This window comes from Mobula birostris, chromosome 6 (assembly GCF_030028105.1).
Source record: "Mobula birostris isolate sMobBir1 chromosome 6, sMobBir1.hap1, whole genome shotgun sequence".
In the NCBI taxonomy this organism is placed as follows: Eukaryota; Metazoa; Chordata; class Chondrichthyes; order Myliobatiformes; family Myliobatidae; genus Mobula; species Mobula birostris.
Window position 1 is genome coordinate 126,280,632 of NC_092375.1, and position 17,008 is coordinate 126,297,639.

The 17,008-nt window shown below is 50.1% G+C and overlaps 1 protein-coding gene across 2 annotated transcripts in view; it reads right to left on the bottom strand.

Moving 5' to 3' along the window:
- The window catches only part of LOC140199346 (fibronectin-like), a 96,755-nt gene that overhangs the window by 12,377 nt on the left and 67,370 nt on the right, over positions 1-17,008 (bottom strand). For both annotated transcript variants that reach the window (XM_072261243.1, XM_072261242.1), the window contains 12 exons: positions 14,649-14,813; positions 13,941-14,096; positions 13,144-13,257; positions 12,138-12,410; positions 10,303-10,490; positions 9,747-9,834; positions 9,160-9,336; positions 8,281-8,370; positions 6,850-7,029; positions 4,704-4,793; positions 2,617-2,963; positions 1,907-2,045 (listed from right to left, as the gene is read on the bottom strand). In XM_072261243.1, the coding sequence (XP_072117344.1) occupies positions 1,907-2,045; positions 2,617-2,963; positions 4,704-4,793; positions 6,850-7,029; positions 8,281-8,370; positions 9,160-9,336; positions 9,747-9,834; positions 10,303-10,490; positions 12,138-12,410; positions 13,144-13,257; positions 13,941-14,096; positions 14,649-14,813 (2,007 nt within the window). The remainder of the gene's footprint in view (positions 1-1,906; positions 2,046-2,616; positions 2,964-4,703; positions 4,794-6,849; positions 7,030-8,280; positions 8,371-9,159; positions 9,337-9,746; positions 9,835-10,302; positions 10,491-12,137; positions 12,411-13,143; positions 13,258-13,940; positions 14,097-14,648; positions 14,814-17,008) is intronic.

Consider the following 17,008-nt stretch of genomic DNA (forward strand, 5'->3'; position numbering starts at 1 on the left):
GACATGTTGGGAAATCATGTTTGTGGCAGGTTACAGAAGTGGTTTGCCTTTGCCTTCTGCCGGGTGAGTTTAAAGAGGACACCACCTCTTGCAGTGGATGACCAGGACGTCTAAGTGCCTTGTCGTGCTCTTAGCGCTCCACCATGCCTGCTGGCCTCCTTCTTGACCGTTGGACCATTAATCGGTCTCCTCCGCTCAATCTGCCAGGGCCGGACTTCACATGCTGGGACAAGCAGATCCCCTAACTCACTGAGGGTCGAAGACCCGTTGGCTACCCTCACCTGGTTTGGCCCGTCTGCCGAGACGGTTTACCGGGGTGTGGCAGCTGCGCGTGCTACAGCTACTTGGAGCCACAGGTGAGAGCTGAGCGTCAGGTGGGGACCAAAGGTGGACGAGCTGTCCTGAAAAAGGCCACGGTCGGCCCCCCCACCAGAGGTGCTACCCCTCCCCAGACACCCCATACATCCCATACAAGATGATAAGGCGGATAAATCAAGTGGATGGCCAGAGACTTTTTCAGGGTGGAAATGGCTAATACTGGTAGGCATAGATTTAAGGTGATTGGAGTAAAGTATTGGGGAGAAGTCAGAGGTAGGATTTTGTTTACAGGGAGTGGTGGGTGTGTGGAACACCCCGCCAGGAGTGGTGGTAGAGGCAGATACATTAGGGGCATTTAAGGAACTCTTAGATAGGCACATGGATGAAGAAGGGTTAGACTAATCTTGGAGTAGGTTGAAAGGTCAGCACAACATTGTGGGCTGAAGGGCCTGTACTGTGCTGTAATATTCTATCTTCTATATTCCATCATGGACCTGCAGGACTGGTGAATCTGCCCCAGCAGCTGTGGCTCTGGCCCACCTTGAGGCGGGACAACCAGACATTAACCACCTTGCTGCACGTTCAGTTGCCAAGGCAACGGGAGGGATTTTGGTGTCCCTCTGAAATGTGATTACTCCAGCAAAGGTTAAAGCGCTCCTCCCTTCACTGCCAGAACGTGACACGGGGCCAAATGACCATTCAGCTTCTCAATCCCAACTTTATTCCCCACTTCTGTTGGACAGCCCTTCTGGTGGAGGTCCAGGTGCATCAAAGCAGAATTCCTAATGAGCGAAACACGCCCCTCTTCGCCCAGCCCCATTTACCTTCAGGTCATAGTCGCACTACCGAAACGTGGTCAGGGTCGACAGCCCACAACCCAGCCGATCTCCCTTGTAACACAAACATTCTGTGGCAAGGTAGATGGCCTGTGCTTCTCTCACACTGCAGTTGCCAGCTTGGTCGGTTACAGAGTCTCTGGTGCTGATTATCTCTGAGATTTTGTGGGAGAATTAGCTGGGAGCTTGGTTTGGATTTGCTACTGCTGGGGAAGAGGGGGAAGGTGGGAGAAGGCGTTGTGCTGCAGAGTTTTACGTGACCATTCAGCCCATAAAGAGTCCACGTGGAGATATACTGCACTTCCAAAGGGTCCTGTAGTTCGTCCACATTACCCCTGGACACTAGGGCTAGGCCAGAGGACATCTTGTGTCGCTGGTCAAACACAACTTGAGAAAGAAGATCCATGAAAGAGTTTGGGGAGGAGGGGGTGGTTATTTCAATGCCCTACCACTTCTGAACGGAATGCGGCTTCATCGGGCATTGGGGGTGGGGATAGGGGACAGGGGAAGATGTCTGACGAGAGGTGGCGGGAAGTGTTTCAGCAAGGTAGGAGCGGAATGTGGAATGAGTATGGGCTAGCACAGGCCATCCTGGTGGGAGGCAGACAAGCCAGATGGAGACAGTTTGATTGGCTGGACTGCTAATGGAGGTGAGGAGATTCACCACCACTGATGACGGATAGAAAAGGGTGCTATTGAAGGGGGAGGTGAAAAAGCCCCCAGGTTGCTGCAAAAGTTTAATTCAGACTTACACTGCTGATCGGCGGTGATGGTTTCCTCCAGTATTGTTTCTCTCTTGTCGTGATTCAGAGCTTCCACCACTACATTGTACCGCTCCCCGTGCTTCAGGTCGTGAAGCACAGCGTAAGATACGGTTCCTGGTACCCGCACCTGGAAGGCAGACATAACAGCTTTATCACCACGGCTGCCCTGGCCTCGTCCTATCGAGGGTAGTTCAAAGGGGATACCCACCCTTGTCGGCTGCTTAAAGCTTCCCCGTTTATTCCCCCTTTCCCAGTTCTGACAAAGCCCATCACATTACACTAATTGTGTTCCTCTCGCCAGATGCTGCCTGGCTTGATAGTGTTCTCTGCACTTTCACCCTCCCTGGTTTTCCAGTCATCGAGGACATGCTCTTGTTTTTATCTGACCAAGGGTGTGCTAGTGTGCCCCTGTTTCCTCAGAACCCACAGAATTAGTGTCTGGGTGGGTCTTTTTGATGACACAGCGAGCTACACAGGGCCTGGGGCTTCTGGACAGGATATTTTGAATAGGATCTTGCTGCAGATCCCCAGGACTGTATTGTGGCCCAAAGCCAGTACACCTACTCCCTCACACTTCCATCGATCTGAGCTCAACCCCGAGCACTGGTACATTTGCCCGTTCTCCAGGTGCAGGAAGGGTCCACTGATGTGCGTGCAATATGGTGAAGTGAATGTTTAAGCGGGAGGCTTGCTGTTACCTGAAGCAATAGCTTGTCACTGTCGGCAGGGTAACACGAGACCAGGTACTCAATGGCATCGGCAACCGGGTTCCAGGAGATGGTATACGTGTGCAAGACGTCCCTTCCATGCGGATGGCTGCTGGCGTGGTCTGGCTGCCGCCCACTCTCTTCCACGAATTTTACGTGATGGGAGGGCACGGTGGGGGTGACGACATAGTGCCCTGTCTCACTGCCATCCTCGCCTTCCCGGTGCTCCACTGTGGTGTTGATCGGCTTGAAATGGATGGGTGGTCTCCTATGGCTGTCACGTTCGCTCGCCCCGACAGGCACTGGGTAGGTCCAGTGGCCCTGACCCGATCCTGAAACTGATACACCATGCCCCCTGTCAGGACTGGAATCTGTGGGCGGCCTTGACGAGTCAAGGGGCAAGCGATCACTCCAGGACGCGGGCTGCTGGAGTCTTTCAGGCGGCAGGGAAGTGGCAAGCTGTGGGAAGAGAGCTTCTGAAGCAAAAGAATGGTGCAGGTTAGCAAGCAGCGATTGCTTTTGATGGCTGCGCAGAGCAGGGTTAAAAAAAACAAGCAAAGATGGTCTGCATGTACTGAACAAAGCATGCACTAGGGGGCAGCATGGGCTATCCAGCACCCACGATAAGGAGGCAGGGGTCAGGCTGAGCTAGCGTGCGGGTTGGCCAAAGTAAGAGCCTGCAGGCAAGGTGGCCAGCTGCAAAACGTATTCCTGCACCGGCACACCGGTACCATAGCAATTCAGTGAGGGAGCAGAGTAAATGGGAAGAGTATGCAAAAAAAATCTAAAGTCAATGGTCGAAGGATTAGAGGACAGGTATGGAGAACCTTTTTTCACCCTGAAGACGACAGGGATTTGAAACTCACTGCTTGAAAGGGTGAGAGAAAGACAAGAATGCTCAGCACACCCCACCAGCAAATCAGAGCAAGGGTAACTTTACCGGGCTATCAGCAGCCAGGAGCCAGCGAAGAGCGCAGCTAGCTGTTTTGAAGGTTACTCCGGCACTGCCAGGCCTGAGCCAGGAGAGCTACCTTCGTGAAGGGTAGGGAAGACTGGAGTCCAACAGCACAGCAAAGACATCTGTCCTCTGCAAGGGCAATGGACAGTGGCACTTGGGACAGATAGTTAACACCCAAATATTTCACAATTGAGGAATGTTAATGAAACTGACTTGTGTTCTTTAGTTGGCCTCGGGAGTATACTCAACCTGATTAAGAAAAAAAAAGACTGAAAGGGTTGTAAGCACTTCAAATTGGTCGTAGATCTCAGAATGTGCAGGCATGCATACTGTGTTGGAAAGACAGCAAGGCATCATCACATTCAACGAGCCCAAGAGGGAAATGTCACTACCGGGACCAACAATTACTGGCCACTTCTGTGGGTCCCAGGGGAGAAGGGAAGCTTCTTGAATTGAACACAGGTGCCCCCACCATTTTGATAGGCGAGGACTTCTTACGATTCTAAAGTGGTGTTGGGAAAGGAGATGCCAAGTCAGAATGGTGTACACCCTGGAAGGGAAACTGCTGTACTGCACACGCACACACGTACATTAGTGCACCTGCAACAAAGGCACATTCTACAAACCCACACATGGACACAATCACGTGTGCACCCCACACTCCACTGACTTATGTTTTCCATACCACACCACACCGCAGCGCAAGAACAGTTTGCACCAACGGGTACCAGCAGCTTAAAATCGGTCTCGTCAACTAGCTGATCTTGCTGCCGAGACATTCTTTTCATCAAGGCAGCCGGAAACATGGATTGCTTAATTGGAACTTACCGAGACCTGCCAAAAAGTTTTGCTGATTAAAGCCAGCAGTTTCTGAAGTCCAAGCATCTGGCTTTCGTTGCCATCCAAACTCTGAGGTTATTATGCACCATTTGTAAATTTGCCCTCAGGGGAATAAACTCCACAAATGACAGATCCTCATTTTAAACTGTGAGAAGCTGCAATAAAACCTCGCCTTGCCGGGGTGAAGTCAAACTGTGCTGAACGAGTGGCCCACATACAAGACAAAGAGGTGCGAGAAATGGTTTGCCCCGCATCTTATTTGCTGTAAGAAACCCCTCACCTGTACTCTTCCTCCCGGTCAGCAGTTCACTCTGTTGAGAGTTCTGAAGAGCTCGAATGTTGATAATGTACTCGGTTCCAGGCTTTAGTCCTAATGAGGGGGAGAAAATGTAATTTATATTGTTGCAATAGACTGCGCATCCCCGTTGCTTCCTGAAGATCCGGATGCTGCTGTGATGGTTAACAGTTGGTTGGGACGTTGGTGGAGTTTTGTACTTTGATCGTATATAAGCAGTTTGGAAGATGAGGTACTTCTAACTGGTTGTCCAGGATCAGTAAAGGCTGATGAGGGTTGTAAACTCAGCCAATATGGACACTAGCCTCACAGAATGAGGAAAGCTTCAAAAGGTGATACACCATCTGTCATCAAGGACTCCCACCACCCAGGATGTGCCCGTTTCCGATTGCCACCATTAGAGAGGAGGAACAGGAGCCTGACAGCGCACAGTCGGGAACGTTTCAGGAACAGCCATTATCCCCACCGCCATCCAATTTCTGAACGGTCCAGGAACACGACTTCACTTTTTGTACTACTTGTTTACTTTTTATTACGTCCTACTAGATTCGCGATTGGTCCGGAAACGATGGATTACAGGGAGAAGGTAGGAGACTGGGGCTGAGAGGGAATGGATCAGCAATGATGAAATGGCCGAGCAGACTCGATGGGCCAAATGGCCTTACTCTGCTCCTGTATCTTAGAAACACAGAAAAGCTACAGCACAATAAAGGCCCTTCGGCTCACAAAGCTATGTCAAACATGAACTTACTTTAGAAATTACCTAGGCTTACCCATAGCCCTGTATTTTTCCAAGCTCCACATACCTATCCAGGAGCTTCTTAAAAGACCCTATTGTATCTGCCTCCACCACCGTCGCCAGCAGCCCATTCCACGCACTCACCACTCTCTGCATAAGAAACTTACTCGACATCTCCTCTGTACCTACTTCCAAGCACCTTAAAACTGTGCCCTCTCGTGCTAGCCTCTTCAGCCCCGGGAAAAAGCCTCTGACTATCCACATGATCAATGCCTCTCAGCATCTTGTACACTTCTATCAAGTCACCTCTCATCCTCTGCCGCTGCAAGGAGAAAAGGCCGAGTTCACTCAACCTGTTCTCATAAGGCATACTCCCCAATCCAGACAACATCCATGTAAATCTTCTCTGCACCCTTTCTTATAGTTTCCACATCCTTCCTATAATGAGGTGACTAGAACTGAGCACAGAACTCCAAGTGGAGTCTGAACAGGGTCCTATATAGCTGTAAACATTACCTCTCAGCTCTTAAACACAATCCCATGGTTGATGAAGGCCAATGCACCGTACGCCTTCTTAACCACAGAGTCAACCTACGTAGCAGCTTTGAGTGTCCTACGGACTCAGACCCCAAGATCCCTCTGATCCGCCACACTGCTAAGAGTCTTACCATTAATACTATATTCTGCCATCATATTTGACCTACCAAAATGAACCACTTCACACATATCTGGGTTGAACTCCATCTGCCACTTCTCAGCCCAGTTTTACATCCTATCAATGTCCCGCTTAACCTCTGACAGCCCTCCACACTATCCACAGCACCCCCAACCTTTGTGTCATCAGCAAATTTACTAACCCATCCCTCCACTTCCTCATCCAGGTCATTTATAAAAATCATGAAGGGGTCCCAGAACAGATCCCTGAGGGATCCACTGATCACCAGCCTCCATGCAGAATATGACTCGTCTACAGCTACTCTTTTCCCCCTGTGGGCAAGCTAGTTCTGGATCCACAAAGCAATGTCCCCTTGGATCCCATGCCTCCTTCCTTTCTCAATAGGCCTTGCATGGGGTACCTTATCAAATGCCTTGCTGAAATCCATACACACTACATCTACTGCTCTACCTTCATCAATGTGTTTAGTCACATCCTCAAAAAATTCAATCAGGCTCGTAAGGCACGACCTGCCCTTGACAAAGCCATGCTGACTATTCCTAATCGTATTATGCCTCTCCAAATGTTCATATATCCTGAGTTCCTCCAGCAGCTCATTTTTACCAAAACCAAGATGGCTGTGAGTTGACTTGGTGATCTCATGTACCTCAAAGCTCCCTGCCTGCCAAGTGGAGCCATCAGCCACTGCCGTTGGGGTGCTTGTGGGTGACGTTTACCTGTGATTATCGCCTCTTGAGTGTTGGGTCCTGGCTGAGGGCGAAGCTCCTTGGGATAGCCTCCCCTGGGGTGGTAGGTGATGTGATACCCCGTGACCTTCGCGCGGGGGCGCTGCCAGGTGAATATCATGGAGCTTTCCGTCACAGAGATGAATCGGAGATTGGAGGGAGAATCAATAGCTGGGAAAGGAGAGGAGGGATTGAAACACGGGAGAAACAGGTTACTTCACTTTCTTTGCTCAGAGATGAATGCCATCCCACCTCCCCATCTGGTAACCACCCCAAAGTCCACAATGGCAGCTCCTGCTCTAGGCAAGGCCTCCAAGCTGCAGCTCGCCCATCCCGACATCCCAACACACTCAGCCTTGGCTTCAGAGATCGGGCACCGTCACAATAGGGAGATGGTTGAATCGGTGGGTGCAGAGAAGATGCGCCCCACTGAACTCTCCTTTCTCCACGATGTGCCGGTCAAGCCCTGAAATAGCAAGTCAAGGACAGGCCCAACCCGCTCTTCAGGGAGTGGCAATGGCACACTGGCAGAGCAGATTCAGATTTGTTTACTTATCGCACGTACTGAATATCAAAACAGTGCACTGCGTTACCAACCAACACACCCTAGTGATGTGGTGAGGGCAGCCCACAAGCACAGACGCCATAACGTGCCCACAAGGCTCGGCAGAACACAACAAGCAATACAACAGCAGCAGCAAAAAACGAGCCCCATTCCCCCCTCCCACCCTCATCCCATCCGTCCAACCCGAGGACAGGCCGACCTCGACCTCCAGCAGACTTGTGGATATGCAGACACTGGGCTTCAACTTTCCCAGCAGACTCGCAGAGACTTTGAACGTGGAGCAGAGGCCTAGGCTCTGGCCTGCCCTCTGAATCGACCACATGCCTGTCTCCCGAGTCCTAACCTGACCCCTGACTGCCCCCAAAATCACCCATATGAACCTAAAAAACTCTTTAAAAACTGTCTGAGCTGTGCCTTGGCGGAGACCACAGCTTGGCACCATCTTGACTGGAAGCAGGCTGGGCTGGCCAATTCAGTTTTCAAGGGAGAGACTGAACAGGCCGCGCTTGCTTTCAGAGGGGGGCTAAAAGGAAACCTGAAAAAGTGTGTGTGTAAAATTTCCAGGGGTCAGATAGAACAGGGAGCATGGAGATTACTTTCTTCTCTAAAAGTAGAGGGTTAAGAAATTTAGAGAGGGGATCAGAAGATTTTTTTTTGGAGAGGTGGAGGGAGCTACTCTCACAATAGTTAAGAAGTCCTTCTCTTCCTTGATGGAGCAAACAGGGTTAGCGTAGGTGGGTGCTCATTGGTCAGCATTGAGCTGGTGCGCTTTAGGGCCTGTTCAACGCTACGACACTGTCAAAGCAATCCGAATCACCCCCCAACCCCCCACCTCACGTAGATGAGGGGCTCCTCACCCGTTCGAGCTGTGGCGATGGCAGGTGGACTGCGAGAGTTGCCGCTGAGGGTATAGATGCTGATCTTGTACTCCGTGCCGGGGTTGAGGCCTGTGGAAGGAAAAACACCACCATCAGACTGAAGGGAAGTGAAGTGCTGTCACAGCAGGAATAAAATGTGATGAGGAAGAGGCAGTTTAGCAGCGTATACCCCAGCACAATCATGTCACGGATAATTCAGAACTCCTTGAACGAATTACTTCTGAGGGACCGCCACACACCAGTGCGGACCAGGGCCTTGGAAAGGATGAAACGGGTGTGCAGACAGGTAATGGCCACTGACTTCAGACTATAATCCCTTGAAGAGGAGAGAACGCGAAGGAAAGATTTAACACAGTAACATATCGGCACAGCTGGTTGAGCTGCTGACTCACAGCACCAGAGACCCGGAGTCAGTCCTGACCTCTGGCGATATCCGTGTTCCCTGTGTGAGTATTTCCCCGGACGCTCCAGTTCCCGCTCACATCTCAGAGGAATGCGGGTTGATGGATGAATAGGCCACTGGTGTATGAGTGAGCAGTGGGATATGGGGGAACATGGGGAGAATAAAATGGGATTAGTGTAAAATGGCAAGGACAGGGTAGACCATAGGACTCCTCGTCGTGCTGAGTGTCTGGTCGAAAACGAGGAGAGATCCGCTCCACTCATAACATTCAGTAACTGAGAGAACACAGAACCAAGGGAACAAGCAAAACCCAGAGTTGATGTTTTAATCAGGGCTACAGTGGGCCAAGTACTCTCCTTGTGGACGCCTATAGGATGCTGCGAAGTGGGTGGTAAAATGGAAGAAAAAACACTGGAGCTATTCAACCTGTGGGCAGCAAATGCCACTGGCTTTACCTGTCAAGGTGTAGGTGCGACTATCAGGTCCCAGTGTCCTCTGAATGGGGATTCTACTGCCAGCAGTCACAGCTTCGATCTGGAAGCCGGTGATGGGCTCCATCTTGGTGCGCCACTGCAGCGTGATGCTGGTCTCCGTCACGCCGCTGATGTAGATCCGACGCGGCGAGCTAATATCTGGAAGAGGGGTGCAACATCAGCTGTCAGGTGCACGGCGTTACCGGATGGAGGCGCTCATCCACGCACGGCGAGGCGGGCAGAGGTTTGGACGAGGAAGTTAAGTAGGCCATTGACGGGAATGAGGCCCTCAGCAGTGGGAAGTCTGGCTGCTGATCATTTGGTGGTGGTGGGGGAGGGGGGGGTGATAAAAATCAGGGGCAGATAAGGCACCAAACATGGAAGGCTAGAGGGGGTGGCAGAGATCGGGGGTCAGCAGAGACCACGGGGGGATGGGGGGGACAGCTTTGGGATACCCCCCGGGTACCGAGGGCACAAGCTGGCAGGGAACAGCCGGATCCAGGAGGCGCGAGGGTGAGAGTTTCTGCAGGCAGTGAGAGAGGACAACGAGTACAAAGGAGAGAACTCACCGTCCAGTGTAGCTTTGATGCCTTGCAAGGGCTGACTGGTCATAGAGTCCTTGACCGCATAAACGAAGATGTTGTACTTAGTGGCGACCTGTGTTTACAGAAATAGGATTGGACAGGAATTACACAGAACATAACAAACAAAGCAGGCCCCTCGGCCCATGATACTGTACAATCCTCTAACCAGCTCGAAGATCAATCTAACCCGTCTCTGCAAATGTCTGTCTAAGAGTTTCTTAGATGCCCCCAATGTATCTGCCTCTACTACCAACCCAGCACCCGGCAGCACATTCCATGCACCCACTACTCCCTGTGTGAAAAAAAAACTTACGTCTGATATTCCCCCCCCCCCCTTATACTTTCCTCCAAACATCTTAAAATTATGCCCCCTCATATTAGCTATTTCCACCCTGGGAAAAAGTCTCTGGCTATCCACTAGCCTCTTATCTAGTGCACCTCTATCTACTCAGAATAGAAACAGGCCATTTGGCCCAACAACTCTGTGCTGGCACTTGTGTCCCACAGGAGCCAGAACAGGAGTGGCAGGAGGGAGCCTCACCATGAGACCAGAGATGGTGGCACTGGTGTTATCGGGGCCAATGGTCAGCTGCTGGCTTGGGCCGGCCTTCTCCCTTGGTTTCACCACCACACGATAACCAGTCAGCTCAGCATTAGGGGCGTGCCAGCTAATGGTCAAACTGGTCGGAGTCACCTGCACAAACTCCAGGTTAGTCGGTGGCGGAATGGCTGCAAGGAAGAGAGAAATTGGCAGTTATTCCACACCTCAACAACTTCATGAAACACAAGTGTTTTCTGACCTGTAAAAGACTTCTGACGTGCGCTCACACACGTGGGGAATAACAGGTCAACTGATTCCTGAGTGCTTCTCTTGCTTGACCATTATCTCTGCGTTGGCTTGAAAATTTGGCCAAGGCCTCTACATCCAAATGGGGGAACAAGCACGCTGATGTGCTATTGTCGCACTCTCCAGAATCACGGTAGTGTAGCGTTTAGTGTAACGCCATTTCAGCGCCATTGGGGTTCGCTTCCCGTCGCTGTCTGTAAGGAGTTTGTACATTCCTCCTGTAACCACCCGAGTTTTCTCCAGTTGCTCTGGTTTCCTCCCACATGCGGCTAGGGTTAGTGACTTGTGGCCATGCTATTTTGGGTCGCCCAGCACAATCCTCACTGATTTAATTTGATGCAAATGCCACATTACACTGTATGTTTTGACGCGCATGTGACAAATGAAGCTAATCGTTCGCTTTCATTTTAAGATGTTAAGCCAGTTCTTCGGAGAAGAGCTTTTTCACCCTTAGCCTTTAACAGCATCGCCACTGAGCTGCAGCCGATCACACAAGAACAACGGCTGAACTTGTCTCTGGGACCCAAGCTTGGGCCAGCCTTTGACCTGCATCCAAGCCGTTAGTTGCCAGAAGAGCCTGTGATGGAGCTGGCCTGGTCAGACCACCAGCCACTTTGGGCTGGGGCGAGGGAGGGGAAATCAGCTTGAGGTCACACTTCCCTGTTTCTCTTGGCCCCTGAACTAATAATCCAGAAAGTGAACTCAAAGGTCACCTCGCAAAGTCAGGAGTTAATTTTAAAAGCCTGTAAAGGAAGATCTGTTGAAGCTGTGGGTCCGTTGCAAGAACTCAAGTAGGTTCATGCATGTTGCTTTTGGAAGAAAAATATACTTCCCAGTATGAATGAACCCAGGACGATCTGTGACTCATGTCCCATATTAACAAGGCTGAAATTTAGCTCCCTTTTTACAAAGGCCTAGAGTAATTGTGCCAACTTATTTACTTCATTCAATTAGATTTGCCACCTTTCAGTAGGCTAAAAGGCTGCACAGGTTTAGAGAGAGAGAGCATGTAATTGGAAGAGCCTTCTCACCCTCAGAATTAAGTACTGATAACCCAAAGTGAGCAAACGAGCAGGGGCAAAATGTCCACTCCATTTCAAACAGAGACCATGACCAGTGCTGAGTCTCCTGATAAGAGCAGGATTATTTCACCATCAAAATATGACAAGAGTTTGCGTTTCGCTCCTTTTTAAAGGTTTGCTGCAGGTACCTCGAAAGATGGAGTGAAATGCGTTGTTTGCATCAAAACAAACCAGTGAGGGCGCTGCCCTCCAGCACCGCTATGCAACGTAGCGTGGCTACGACTCCCCAGTCCCATCTGTACATCTTTATAGTGTGGGAGGAAACGCGATTACCCCTACTTCACATCTGATACCGTAATAGTGTTATGCCTTCCACTATGCTACCGTGCTTGTTTCTACATAACACAGACTAGGTGTGTGAAATTAATACTGGGTGATGGATTAAACAAACTGTCTCAAATCTGTCACCACCTGCTGTTCACAGATCGTCAAACCCCAGGTGCTTACCTGTAGTCTGTTTGCCCATGAAAGGGGAGCTCTCCTTGCCGTCATATACAGCATACACTTCCACTTGGTATTCCGTGCCCGGGCGCAGGCCAGTCAGCTCAGCAGAAACATCCCTAGAGCTGGGGCTGGGCCTGAGCTCCTGGGCTCCATCTTCGGGGCTGGAGTAGATTACTCTGTAGGCCGTGACCTTCCCCTTTGGCTTCTCCCACGCCAGCCGCATGGAATCTGCATCCACGTCCGAGAAGATCAGTTCTTTGGGACGGCCGGTGTGCGCTTACAAGAAACAAGGGGAAAGCAACGAAAGGAATTTTTAAGCATCTCTTGCTGACCGGCTGCCTCTGGTCTAAAAGGACACTGAACAGATTGCACTGGAGCTGGACTGCAGCTTGAGAAAGAACACCAGCGGGAAACTGGCATGTCTTGTCCTATCCAGTACACACCCGAGCTTTTTAGCAATTGCCCCAAATCTTTCCCCTGAATCCTCCCTGCAAATTGTTAGCACCATCTCCCTTCAGAATTTTCCAGGCCTATTACTGGGTCCAAAGCATCCAAAAGGTCTCCCACCCCCTCCCCTCCCTCTCTTTCCCCACGCACTGTTTCCCACTCTCTTCCCCACGCCCCCCAACCTATTGTCACTTAATAGCCCTTAACTCCGAGTGGAGTCATTGGGACACCCTCATGACGGCGTTTTTTTTAGCAGGCTTTCTTTACGAGGCCGAGTTGCTAGCTCGGCGCTCAACCCAGCACGGATGGAAAGCGTGCAAGGGAGCCGGCTGGATTCGAACTCGGGAGGCTTCGCTCTGAAGTCTGGCGCTGATACCACTACGCCACCAGCCAGCTCCCCCCTATCATATCCCTCCATAATCCTGTCATCCATGTACCTTTCCAAACTTCCCCTAAATGTTTGAAATGAACCCACATCCACCGCCTCCACTGGCAGTCACTCCACACTCTCAGAACCTTGCTACCCCTCAGATTTCCCATAAATATCCTTCCGAATACCTACTTGTTACTGCTGTTTCGGTGAGGGGCGGACTCTCCCCGCGCTCTCCCAGAGCGTACACACTGACCAGGTACTCCACTCTTGGCGTCAAACCCTCGATGGTCAGTCGGTTCTGACCTGAAAGTAGATGACAATCGAAAAGTTACCTTTCTCCTGAACCTCACCTCTCTCCCCTCCCAGACACTCCATATTCATGCCAGTCCACATGTTTAGGTTCTGAGTTTCACTCTCAAGCTGATTGCACATTTGAAAAGATGCCGCACACCGCAGAATCGGCTCCATATTAGCTGTCATCTCTATCCAGCAATCACTGTACTCAAAATGGCCGCCTTTCCCCTTCTCCATTCTATTTCCTGTATTCCCTTTTAATCACTGCTTCCCATTTCCCATGCTCCTTTCAAACTTGCCAGGCTGCATTCCCACATTCCCTTTGAATTCACCCTCGTTTCCCTGGATAAGTTATTAAATTACCATGTTAACACATTAAAAATGAGAGAATGAGTCATCAGGAAGTGGCAATGGTCCCCTTTCACTTTCCACTCAAATGAGTTGGGGGAGGGGTGGACTTAAAAACCGGTAAGATAAAATTGAAGGCCGCAAGGCACACCCACCACATTGCACATTTCTGACGAAACCCCTCCCTTCCCACGTGTTTGACCCCTACTGGGGTAACATCAGCCAGCCTACAACACAACACACTGACATAATCATGAAGTTAACAGAGAGACGGTGACAGTCGTGGTAACAAACCCATCTCCCCTGGCCCCGGTCGAGCAAACACTGCAGTTCCTTTGACTGACCTGGAGGGACCATTTTGGATATGATTGGGCCCCGCCCATTCCTCGGCATGCTGGTGACTCTGTAACCCTTAACCGGTGAAACGGGAGGGGTCCAGCTGACGGTCAGGCTGTGGTCTTGCACATTGTCCACCTTCAGAGCAGTTGGCATGTCAATTTCTGCAGGAAGATAAAAGGCAGAGTCTTCAATAAAGAGGCAGTCGTCTGCAGTCCCTCTTGCGTCCCGTTGGAGATAGTGGAGAGATAGCAATATAATGGGCTAGGTATGGCAAAGTGCTCTGCAGGACTGTGACTGACAGGTGATCTCTTCAGGCCTGGTGGGTGCCATCAGCAATTTGTTCAAGACCTAATTAGAAAGAGAGGGGAGGGGAGGGGGGGTTGGAGAGAGAGGGGGGGAGGGGGGAGAGGGGAGAGAGAGAATGGGGAGGGCGAGGGGGAGTTTGCTGTCATATGCACAAGTACGTGTGTACAGGTGCAATAAAAAGCCTAGCACAGCACCACGGGCATATAGAGTTATGTAAGCAGCATTCACAACGAAAACGTTAATTACACACAATTTGTACAGAAGAGTACACAAGTACAAGAACACCATACATGAGGGAGTTTGCTCATACACAAGTGTGTCTGTAAATCAGGAGTCTGTAACCCAGCCTGTACAGGCAAAAGGGTCTGGTGGATTGCATGGTCACAATCGGCTGATCCCCATCTTACCTGTCCTCTCAGAGCCCTCGATAGGTTTGCTGGATGCCGGACTGTCGCCACGGCCAGTGACGGCAGACACGGTGACGGTGTATTCGGTGTCCGGGCGGAGGTTGGTGATGGTGACTGATGAGTCTGCTCCCAACACTGTCATCTCCCTCCTGGGCCCTTCGCCTTCTGCGTGTGTTGAGGTGGGGGTGGCAGAGAATTAGAGGGGAAGAGGTGAACATGAATTAAGCATTATCCTTAAACCACATCACACGTAAAACTGCCAGTGAGAAACAGTGTAAACTTAATTTCATGTGTACATAGTCAGCGGCAGTAACTCCAAGGAGGCACAATTTGAGGTTCTGTTTTGTTGAGATACAGAGGCAGCACTCACGCCAAAGTTGGGCCCCTTGCCTGACGCTCATTTTGTGCCTTCTCGTCAAAATGGTCATCAGATCGAAGGACCACGTACCAAGCTTCTTTAACCACTCTAAGGACGGCCGCCAGCATCCGATAGACAAGTTAAATGCTCATTCCATGAGCTGCTGAAAATGAATGGCCTCTGCTTGTTTGTTTCTCCCATTACCTCCAGCCGCTACCCACACTCTCCAACCCTTAGGTGGAGCCAGCACACCACCGAAACAAGGCAGGAAGCCATCGGCCCCTCTCTGTGATGCACTCTGGGCTCAAGCGCTACTAAGCTTCAAATTCTAGGGTCAAAGTTTAGAGCAGCCATTAGGCCTTTTGTTAAATGGGTTCATTTCAAAGTCCAGAGTTTAACCTGTTTGGATCTAGTATTGGCCTTTCACTTAATTAAGAGTCAAAGAGCACTACAGCACAGAAACAGGCTCTTTGGATCATCTAGTCTGTGCCAAACTAGTCCCATCAACCTGCACCTGGCCCGTAGCCTCCATACCCCTCCCATCCAAACTTCTCTTAAATGTTGAAATCAAACCATCATCCCCTACTTCTCCCCTCATTCTCCTACGTTCCAGGAAATTAAGTCAACCTTCCCTATAACTCAGGTCCTCAGTTCCCAGCAACATATTTGTAAATTTTCTCCAAACTCTTTCAATCTGATTGATGTCTTCTCTATAATTAGGTGACCAGAACTGCACACAATACTCCAGATTGGGCTTCAGCAACATCTTGTACAACTTCAACATAACATCCCATCTCAAGTACTCAGTACTTTGATTTACGAACATAGAACATAGAAAACCTACAGCACAATACAGACGCTTCGGCCCACAATGCTGTGCTGAACATGTCTGTTTAGAAATTACCTAGAGTTACTCATAGCCCTCATTTTTCTAAGCTCAATGTACCTATCCAGGAGTCTCTTAAAAGACCTTATTGTATCCGCCTCCACCACTGTCGCCGCCAGCCCATTCCACGCACTCACCACTCTGTGTGTAAAAAACTCACCCCTGACATCCCCTCTGTACGTACTTCCAAGCACCTTAAAACTGTGCCCTCTCATGCTAGCCATTTCAGCCCTGGGAAAAAGCCTTTGACTATCCACACGATCAATGCCTCTATCAGGTCACCTCTCATCCTCTGTCACTCCAAGGAAAAAAGGCTGAGTTCACTCAAACTATTCATAAGGCATGCTCTCCAATCCAGGCAACATCCATGTAAATCTTCTCTGCACCCTTTCTATGGTTTCCATATCCTTCCTATAGTGAGGCGACCAGAACTGAGCACAGTATTCCAAATGGGGTCTGACCAGGGTCCTTAATAGCTGTAGCATTACCTCTCTGCTCTTGAACTCAATCCCACGGTTGATGAAGGCCAGTACACCGTATGCTTTCTTGACCACACAGTCAATTTGCGCAACAGTTTTAAGTATCCTATGGACTTGGACCCCAAGATCCCTCTGATCCTCCACACTGTCAAGAGTCTTACCATTAATACTATATTCTGCCATCATATTTGACCTACCAAAATGAACCACCTCATACTTATCTGGGCTGAACTCCATCTGCCAATTCTCAGTCCAGTTTTGCATCCTATCGATGTCCCACTGTAACCTCTGACAGCCCTCCACACTATCCACAGCACCCCCAACCTTTGTGTCATCAGCAAACTAACTAACCCATCCCTCCACTTCCTCATCCGGGTCATTTATAAAAATCATGAAGAGTAAGGGTCCCAGCCTTGCATGGGGTACCTTGTCAAATGCCTTGCTGAAATCCATATACACTACATCTACTGCTCTACCTTCATCAATGTGTTTAGCCACATCCTCAAAAAATTCAATCAGGCTCGTAACGCACGATTTGCCTTTCACAAAAGCCATGCTGACTATTCGTAATCATATTATGCCTCTCCATATGTTCATAAATTCTGCCTCACAGGACCTTCTCCATCAACTTACCAAC